At 43.7% G+C, this 10,366-nt stretch overlaps 1 protein-coding gene across 1 annotated transcript in view; it reads left to right on the top strand.

Moving 5' to 3' along the window:
- MKLN1 (muskelin 1) overlaps nucleotides 1–9,107 on the top strand; it is a 94,045-nt gene extending 84,938 nt beyond the window's left edge. The window contains exons 17-18 of the mRNA XM_027665964.1: nucleotides 6,728–6,782; nucleotides 8,702–9,107. Of these exons, the coding sequence (XP_027521765.1) occupies nucleotides 6,728–6,782; nucleotides 8,702–8,823 (177 nt within the window). The 3' untranslated portion in view covers nucleotides 8,824–9,107. The remainder of the gene's footprint in view (nucleotides 1–6,727; nucleotides 6,783–8,701) is intronic.
- Nucleotides 9,108–10,366: the final 1,259 nt, after the last annotated feature.

The raw sequence follows: 10,366 nt of genomic DNA, 5'->3' as shown, positions 1-10,366 counted from the left end.
CCCCCCCCCCCCCCCCCAGCTCCACCCTCCTTTCAGGGAGTTGTAGGAAACCAGAAGGTCCCTCCTGAGCCTCCTTTTCTCCAGGCTGAGCCCCCCCAGCTCCCTCAGCTGCTCCTCATCAGACTTGTGCTCCAGACTCTTTCCCAGCTCTGTTCCCTTCTCTGGACATGCTCCAGCCCCTCAATGTCTTTTTTATTGTGAGGGGCCCAGAACTGGACACAGGATTTGAGGTTCCTTCTTTCTGTTTGAACCTATACTAAGCCATAGTGTACAAACCCCCACTCTGATGCTCTTTTCTCTCCTTCTGCTCCCTCCCACTCCTGTAAAACCCTGTCCTGGGTTCTCTGATCTCTCCCTTTTTCTCCATGTCACTCCTGCGTGCTGGTGGCCTGTCTCTCTTCGACCAGTTACTCCTGAAGAGATCTTGCATCTCATGGCTGGCTGGGCTTTTTATTCCTGAAAGAAAAACCTCTGTGGTGTGATCAGCAAGCTCCTCTCCTCATTCCTGCTGCCTCTTGTCACCCACAGACCAAAGGAGCTGCCGTAGACGCTGCACATTGGGCACAGGAAAGCCTTTTAATATTCTACATTTCATTTTCCCAGTTCAGTGCACAGTGTTCAACTTGTCCAACTTGTACAAATGAGGAATTTACCTGCCTGCATGGGCTCCTCGGAGATTTGGGGGGAATCTAACACCTTTATCTTACAAGGTAGAAATAGAATAAAAATGTTGGAAAAAGATTTACCCGTTTTCAGAGAGCACACTGGTGTTCTGGACGTCAGTGATCCAGCATGTGAGCTTAGATAGCTCAGTCCAGCTGAGTGAATATATTGTGGATTCTTTTCTCTGCAGGCCTGATGTCTGATCCAGACAAAATCCAATAGCTTCTGTCTGTCATGCTGGTCCATCAGATCAACACAAACCGTTCAGCAGAATTAAACTTCCATTCCAGTGACCTCCAAAAATCATTTAACTGGTTTTGGGACACTTTTTTACTTTTTTTTGTTTGGATTTTGTTCTTTTTTTTTTTTTATTATTATTAATTGTGCTGGTCATAAAGGTTTTACTTCCAGAGCTTTTTTACCCTGGAACAGATCTGGCAGGGCTGTGGCCCTGAGCCAGCTGCTGGGCTGGTACTGACTGGATGTATTTCCAGTTGACGTCAATTTACCTTCCGGTTATCACATCGAGTTGGCTTTTTGCTCTGGCATTGCATCTTCAAACAGCTCTCTTGTGCTTTCCAAAGGACTGACGCAGGCTTTTTGGATTCCATATCGAATTTCAAGCACCAGTTTGATTGTATCTCTCAGCCCAGACACCTCCATGCTCTGCCTTTATTTGTAGTCGAGATTGTCTTTTAATATTGAAGGTGATTGACGTGCTCCGTGCTGGCTGCAGCCATGGAAGGCTGTAAGGATTCTTAGTGTGGCAGATGTTTAGGGAAGCAATTCCTGCCTGTTTTCCCTCTTCCTTGGGCATCTGTTAAATCTGGGAAGGACCAAGCTGAATAGTTTTATCCTCAACCCTGTGCAATAGTTCTCCTGGAGACCAGACCTTCATGTTTTCTGGACTGAGGTGTGGGTGGTGTTATATACCATTACAAACAGAATTTCCCCTTGTGGTGAGGTTTGCTTGCTTTGTAACAGAAGTAATTCTTTCTAACTTACTTAGACAAGTCTGTTCAGCTGTTTGGAGTTTGATGCCAAGGAAAACAAACAGACTGTTCTTGAAACTTACTTTGGCGTTAGTAACCAATTCTGTTTAAAGTAGCATGAATGATTGATGGTAGGAACATACCCCCAGATTTTCATTCCATTGCTGTGAATTTTAGGGATGCTAATAGGATTATATTTTTATTTCACTTTTTTTATTATTCTAAAGTGAAGTAGATGCCTGCAAGTAACAAGTATTGCAAGGGTGCCTGTTTTAGTAGCCACAGGCTGTGTGCCAGCAACTCTACCCATAAATGCAGATCCAGTTCTCTTTAACTGTGATTCTGCTTGGAATCACCTAAAATCCCTTTAGTCAGTTCAGGGTTTCCTGATCAGTAGATCTTTTTCACTGACTGTGGATTAATACCCCGACACTGTGTGCAAAGGAGGGTAGATCCCCAGAGCATGTGGAATTTTGTCCGTGATTTCAGAGATTAAAGTTCTATAAAAGTGTCATTTGTTGGTATAAAAATTTCTGGTGGCATGGGTGTTCTCCTCTTTCTCACACAGATTTTGATGATAGTTACAGCTGTAGGCTTTTAAAGAGAAAAGGATTGTCAAAATACAAATCAAGTTGAATTCCAAGTTGTGTACTTAAGGAAAAACGGGTGCTATTAAAGCACAGAAACATCAGTAGGTCATGTAGCAAGCTAAAATGTTGTTCCTTGAACACTGCAGGAATCATACCCAGAACTTTGCTGCTCTTAAATGGGCTACAGTAGAAATCAAGATGATACAAAAAAATGTCCAGTGCTTTCCAAGTAAAGGAGAGCAAGATGGTTTTGTACATGGAGATTCAGCGACTTGACGGAGCTCAATCCCATGACTGCTGTAAAACAGATACCAAGCACAAGGAAAACTTGCAGAATGTTTTTCTTGGAGCATGGTAGGAGAAAGAGCAAGGACCTGGAGGCCAATTCGAGGCCTGACTTGCTTGTAGACCCAGGCTGGAGGCCCCTATTCAAGGCTGCTTCATACTTTCCATTCTTAAAACCTTGTCTTTAATAAATTTGACAGATAAAGCCAGCGGGACCCGAAAGTATTGTTTGAGTCTGCATTAGACTGATATTTCTGAGAAAATTCAAGCCCAAATGGGAAAAATAGTTCTAAGAAGGAGCTAAGAAAAGCCTGTTTCTCTTCTTCATGTCCTGCTGTGATTCTTTGTAAAGCCTCAGAGCCTGAGTGCTGCAGGAGCAGAGGCTTTGGAGCCAAGGAGCCTTTAGAAAAACAGTGTTCAGCCTTCCCAATTTCAGCGACGGCTCCGTCCTCAAAGAGTTTGAGCCTCTCTTTGCTTCTTTGAGCCTGTGCTGAGAGTCACCAGCCCCAGAGAATTGGGCAAAGCTGAGGAACTGGTTTGCACTGTGATCTGAGTGCTCACATTATGGAAGAGGAGGAGGAATTATGTCTGATTCAAACAACCTGCAAGGTAACCCAAACAGGAGTTACTCATTCCCCCTTAACCATTTCATTTCTCCAGAGGCAGAGGTGTGCAGCAAATATACAAAAATAGATATAACTAATACAGCCTTATTTTAGTTCCTTGTTTTTCTCCAAGGAACCCCTGCTCAGTTCAGAAGGTGGGTTGGATCTCAGAGAGAAGTTAATTGTATAACAAAGGAAACTTGTCTTTTGAGTGCAGGCTTAATTTGGAATGGATGAAGCCAGTGAGCCAGAGGGATTGTCAGAAGAAAATGGGTGGTGTGTGATTAAAGCAGTTGGATGCTTCTGCTGGATAATTGAATTCTGGTCTTGCCTCTGTAACAGAGTTGCCATGTGATGTTAAGCAAACTGTTTTTCCTAGATGGTCATTAATTGAATGTTTCATTCTGGTGCCTGGTGGGAGAGATCTCAGGTGTGATTTTTGCTTGAGGGCTTTGCTTTTTCTGTGAATTCAGAAGTTGTTGCATAACATTATTTTGAAAAATCAGTTTCTGTTAGTTTCAAAGAGGGAACCCAAAATTAATCAGAATTTAAAGTGCTGTCTGTTACAATAACAATTAAAAAAACTGAAGGAGTGGTCTTGAGTAAGCAGTAACTGTCCTATGCATTGGGAAAAAAGGTATCCTTTGGGAGAACATTATAGAGTTAAGCTGGGATTGTAATGCAAATGCAGAGTGAACCAATTTAGGCTTAGCACTGTCTGTAACTGATGTTCTTAAATCATGTGCTTGACTTTTCTATCAGAAAGTGCTTTTTAAATGCGAGCTGATACATAAACTTAACTTCAAACCAAACAAACAACCAACCTCAAGGTTAACTGAAGTGCAGTGTCATCAGTGCAGAAGGAAACAAGATACTTCTTTCCAGCTTTAAGGGGAAGAAACTCGTAGCCATGAAAATCCATCCTTCCTGGTGCAGATGAGGCTGGAATACTTGACATAAGGTCTTTTCAGTGGATGTTTAGTCTCAGTTCAGTGAATTACAAGTTGGATCCTGGTTATATGGTCTCTTAGTTGGGCACCTGAGCTCCAGCCTTGGAGTGTGGCTTTCTGCTCCCAGTGGGAAGGCTGCTGGCATTGCTATGGGAGGAAAGGAAACCTCTGGAATTATGTGGCATCTGCCTTGGCAGCATGCCCCTGAGGCAATTGTGTGGGAGGGAAGGGTGGCCAGGACATGGCATTTGCTCTCAGAAGCAGCACGGATTTAGCCACGGGTTTTATTGGAACTTTTAGAGCTATTTCTGCTGGGCAGCTGTTTGAGGACGTTGCTGATTGGAAGCCAAGCAGCTCTGGGAAATTAAGCTTGCAGGAAAATGCACATGGAGCGTTGCAGCCACTCGTGGTTTGGGATAACCAGGCCTCACACTCAAGAGGGAGCTTAATCACCCTCTCCCCCCTCTTCTGGAGTTTGTCAATCCTGTATCTTTCTAACCTGTTCTTACACCTTCCCAGGACACCCTCTCCAAAAGATGTAAACTTACTCCAGCACAGCGCAGTCCTTATTTTAGACTGGTTTTGCCCTTGATACCACGTTGAAATTGATCTTGCTGAAGTCTTTTTGTAGCTTCTTGCACTTAGGTGAAGATTTACTTCTTGTAGCAGCTTTCTGCATTTGTGACTTTTGGCAGATTCCTCCTTGGTCATTGTTCTGTCATCTTCTGCAGCCCTGACTCCTTTGAACTTTCTTCCTAGAAAACTTGGTTTTCAGACCACTAAATCTTCTTTTTAACACTTTCCTGATATGTTTCTAATTGATATAGGGCATCCCAAAGTGGGTGCCTTGTTGTAGAGGAGACTTACAAGCCTTGATAACACCAGGAATACTTGATTTATTTGAAGATCCTGCTCCTTCTTTGTGCACTTTCTGTGTGTTTGCCAGTTTTACAATAGGATGATAATTGATCTCTTATAACTCCTAGGTTGCATTTTCACAGAACATCTGCACCTGTTTTGTATCACTGATTTTTTCCTCTTGGTGTTGATTTTGCACTTGGCCCTAATGAAACGCACCTTGATCCATCATTTTAAACTGGATTTAGTGGAAAAGCAGTAGGAAGGCTGTCTGCTCCATGCTGTCAGTCTGTCTGAGCGTGGTCTAAGGCCTGTGGGCTCAGTGATCCTACCCTGTCCTGCCAAGCAGGTTATGACTGAAAACCCAGAATAGTGCTGCCCCAGGGCACACATGAATCACTCCTGATTCACGACTCCATTTTCATGTCAAACACTGATGGCCACCCACAGAAAAGTTATTTGACCTGTTTGCCTTTCCCTGTTGGTTTAATTTGGGTGATGCCTTGATAATTTACCTTTAAATATCATATAAAAGCATCAGAATTCCTATGAAAGCCAAAATGGACGATGTCCATTGCCAAGTCCCATCCATGGGACCTGCTGCCTATAAAAGAAATCAGGTTGATGTGATACAACTTGTCGTTGCCAAACTCACATTGGCTGCTACTCATCACCTTCTCCACTCCTTCATGCTTTCAAATTGTCTGTGTTCCCATTTTTTTTTTCTTGAAATGAAACCGATGGATATGTAATTCCTGGCTGTTCTTTCCACTCCTTTCCTGAACGTATTTATCCTAGTTCTTCCCCCCTCTTCTCTCCTTTGGGCTGTGTGCTGAAAAGACACACAGGAGACACAAGATTCCAAGCCTTTAAGAAATCAGCTCATTCCTTACAGGAACATGACAAAGCACTAAGCTTTGCTACTCTGGGGGTGACTGAAAACAGCAACTGGGGCAGAGGAAGACACAGGTCACCATCTGTCAGTGAGATATTAAGGGAGAATAAATCCATGAATGTGTTACTTCAAATGTTTGTACTCATGATTCTGATGTTCCCAAAGAAGTTTTATTTTTAATTGAAGAGATGCTGCCTTAAGTTTATGATATCAGCTTCTCTGGCAGTTCAGAAAGGTTGATACCATTAGAAACGTGGAATGTTTTGGGTTGGAAGGGACCTTAAAGACCATCCAGTTCTAACCCCCTGCCATGGGCAGGGATGCCACCCACTAGATAAGATTGCTCAGGGCCCTATCCAGCCTGGCCTTGAACACTTCCTGGGAAGGAACATCCAGAACTTCTCTGGGCAGAGCTTTCTCTGTGTTCAAGAAGTTCATGCTGCACCAGTTCCAACTGTATCCAGCAGTTCTCCTGTTTTTTGTACTATCTAATCCCTGCCTGCTGAGCCTGTACCATGTTAATCCCTGGGAATGTTACTGCGTGGAAGGGACTCTTCCTTCTGCTCTGTGATACCTGCCAAAGAGGCAAAAAACTATATGTAAAAAAATGAGATTTTTTAGAGCTCTCAGTCAAGTACCTTTCATTGCATCAACACTGCTCTAATTCTAGGAAAAACCATCCGACTTGTGCCAAGCTGACAAATTGTATTGCTCATGTGAAAGTGCCTGCTGCTGTTATTCATGTGTATGGCACAGCAGTTCTGAGCACTGTGCAGAGAAAACACAGCAACTTTCAAGCCACTTGGACTTCTATGAATCTTTTGGGGGTTTTTCCTGTGTGGTTAATAACACTTTTTTTTTTTTCTTTCTCCTTTCGCCTCTTCTGCAGTTTCAGCTTCTTGCCTCAGCATTATTTAAGTCTGGCTCGGATTTCACGACTCTTGGTGAGTATTGTGTGTCAGAGGAATTATATGATGTTCCATTTGATAATTGCTGTTAGTTTCTACTGGATTTTATATCAAATATTGTAGTTCCTTTGAACATTGTAGGCCCTTTTTTTTTTGAATGTGCAAAGTGCCACTACCCAGCCATTTGAGAGGTTATTTATAATGACCAGTGTCCAATACCTCAATCCCATATTTAAAACATCTGTCAACATCAGTGGTTTTAAACCAGTGCCTCCCGGGATCATTTTGTGTGTCTTATTACATCTGATCCTTCGCTGTTACCCAAGTAAACAGAAGCTTTGGTCAGAATAAAGCACCTCCTGTCATGTCACTTTGGAATCTCACAGCATGGCTGCAGCTCTGTTTGCTGTGATAACTGCAATTCCCAGAGTAGTTTGGTTCGCCCTGTTCTTTGCAGGACGAGTTCTTTGGGCAGAATGTCAAGAGCGAAGAAAACAGTGGCGTGAAGGGCTGGAAACAGGAGGGCTGAGCCAAAACCATGATTTGTTTCGCTCCTCTGTCCAGTTAACTCTTTTAGAGAGCTCAGAGATTAATCCTGGGAGAGCTATAGGAAGGCTGTAGGCACAACTTACATCCTTGTAGTGCTGGGTTGTCCTCACGTTACCGAGCTCTCACTAAGAGTTTGGACGACTTCAGTTTTTCATGGAGGCAGAATTCCCAACGTAAGAAATTGAAGGAAGGAAAAAAGCCCACGGCACCGTCTGCCCGGCTGGATGAGGAAGCTCTGCTGAACTTGGCGTGGTTTGGAAGACATCTAGTTGATCCCGTGAAATTAATTTTGTTTTTAAAGAAAGAAAACAGATGTTTCAAAAAAGTTGGATTTTTCGTAGAGTCACAGAATGGTTTGGGCTGGAAGGGGCTTTCAAGTTCATCTCATTCCAGCCCCCTGCCATGTCTAGTAGACACCTTCTACTAGACCAGGTTGCTCCAAGCCCTGTCCAATCTGGCCTTGAACACTCCCAGGGATGGGGCATCCACAGTTTCTCTGTGCAACCTGTGCCAGTCTTTCACCACCCTCAAAACCTTTCCCTGGTTTTAAGTGTTGTAGAAGATGAACTAGTTGTTGAATCAATTCGGTACTTCTATCCAGAGTTTGGCTTTACAGATAGGATGCACATCTCAAGCAGTGCTTCTAAAATAAAACAAAAAACCCCAGCCCTCCTTGATTTGATTAACTTGGTTGACTTTGATTAACTGAAAAGTGAGTTCACTGAATCAAAAAGCATTCCTTGGAGATACCAGCGGTAGAAGTAACACAGAGCAGAGGAAATCATTGTGTGCCTGCCCTATTGTTCTTCCTGTCAATGGTTTAAGTGTGATGATTTGGATAAACAATGCAGACCAAACCCTCCCCTCTTGGGAGGCAGCACTTCAGAAACCCAGTTTGCAAAGCTCCCTTGTGCCAAGATGCAGCCAAGATCCCCTGTGCAACTCCAGTGAGTAAATACCTGACTTGGGACTCCTACCCATCAGCAGGACTTGTCTCAAAGAAAACTCCAAGCAATCCAAGGAGCAGTTCTGGTAATGGCAGTGAAGATAACGAGGAAGGCCTGAGGACAGAAGAAATGAGGCACCAAATAAAAATAACTACACAGATTTTGTTTTCTGGGACATCAGAGCAGCCCCCTGAGAACTCCGTTTCTTCAGGGCTGTCAATGAGCTTGACAGGCATTTGCTTATTACTTTTTATGGCATTTTGATGGCAGTGCTGGCTTGGGGTGATGTGATCTCTGTGTGTATGTGCACAAAGCAGTGGGGTGGAGGGCTGGCAGCCTTTTTAGTGGAGGCAGAAGTAGCAGACTGTTAACATCGATCCCAAGTGGACAACTGGCCTGTTCCACTGAACATTTAGATAGGGAGAACTGACTCAATTTCTCTGTTTCTTCTTTCCCCAGGATTTTCAGATGTTGACCACACGTATGCCCAGAGAACTCAGCTGTTTGACACGCTAGTCAACTTCTTTCCAGACAACATGACCCCTCCTAAAGGCAACCTGGTGGACCTCATCACGCTGTAACGGAGCAATCACTGGACACGTGGAAGAGGAAAAAAAGCATCCATTTTCAGTATTTTAATTTTTTTACTGCATTGATTGACTGCTGGGATGAAGTTAATATAGTAACCCCTAGGTGTTTGAAAGGGGTTTTATACTTGTATGGCGAATCCCTGGAGCTTTTCCCTTGGAGTAGGTTAATAAAATGTAACTGACGTACTTCTGACTAAATATATATATTTTTTCTGACTTTGGATTTTGAGTTAGCAAATGTAAGATGAAAAGGTGGGGGGAAAAGAAAAAAAAAATAAAACCCAGTCATGCAGTGATCTTTTTGCCTGTGGGGGAAAATTGAGATTTGTGAGTTATCTGGGATTAACGATGATGGGTTTTATTTTGGGTTTCCTGAGGAAGAGGGGGGAGAAGTTTTTCTTTCCTCATCTGTATCTCATGATATATTGCTTTATGCTACAACTCCATCCTCAGCAGCTGAATAACTTGCTGGCAGGACACTGGCACACATTGAGGTAAAAGTAATTTATGTCTTGAGTCTTGTAATCTTGTGTCGTGGGGCAGCGAGCGCGTGTTACAAAGCGTCTGTCTCCTCGCCCCAGAATCAAGCTGACAGTCGTGTCTAACTGCATCTGAGACTCGATCTAAGCTGAATACCTACATCCCTCTCTTCTGTTCTCTGGAGCCTTCCACTTAAACCTGGCAGGCAAGTGGGAACCTCAGAGAAACCGTTGGAAAGCGGGAGCGCGGCCGTACGGGCCCCTTTTCAGGGATCACTCTCTGCTGCTGTGCTCTTCTGCTGGAAAACCACAGGGGTCCTCGGCGAGCCCGGCAGAACTGGGTCTTCCACCACATCCCCCCCCCAAACCTCTGCAACCTGACCCTGGGTTGGGTGTAGGATTTCTGAAGCAGATTGTCTTCGTTTCCATGTGCTTCTGTGTGCGTTTGTCTGTGTGTCCGTGTGCAGAGCGTTGCTCCCAGCAGCTTGTCCCTTCCTGTGCAGTGCAGCTCACTCATCAGTGCATTTTAGACCTAGATCTGAATGTGAGGAGGCCTTCTTAGCATAAATCTCTTTTGAAAGCCAGCTGATGCATATGTATAGAAAATATATTCTTCCTCCTCGCTGAAAGCCTTCTTTATGCACACTGTAAGGGCTTGGTGCTGCACTGTGAAGTGGAATGAAGGACACGCATACCCAGCACTAGAAACTGTGCATTTGGTGTCAGTGAGTGTTCAGTACACACTGGCAGATGTAAATATTTATATGAGACTGCAAAGCTTTATGTCCAGCAATGTTCATGCCAACTGGGTATCGTTGCTGCACCCGCTGAGGCCTCGTGACCCCTGTTGAACTTGATGGAAAATCCTTTGTGTTGCAAAGATGGACTCTTGAAATAAAGAGTTGGTCAAGTGTCTTTTTCAGAGCTCGAGTGTCTGCTTGCTTTGATTGCATTGTATTGCCTCTTTATCATGTTCTTTGTGTGACTTTTGTAGTCCTGCTACGTTAGAAATAAATTTAAAAAAAACCTCATAACTAATGTTTAATCACTTAGAA

The sequence above is a fragment of the Corapipo altera genome, unplaced genomic scaffold (genome assembly GCF_003945725.1).
Source record: "Corapipo altera isolate COAL_440 unplaced genomic scaffold, ASM394572v1 178, whole genome shotgun sequence".
In the NCBI taxonomy this organism is placed as follows: Eukaryota; Metazoa; Chordata; class Aves; order Passeriformes; family Pipridae; genus Corapipo; species Corapipo altera.
Note: the sequence above shows the minus strand (reverse complement) of the source record. Positions and strands in the feature narration are given on the sequence as shown.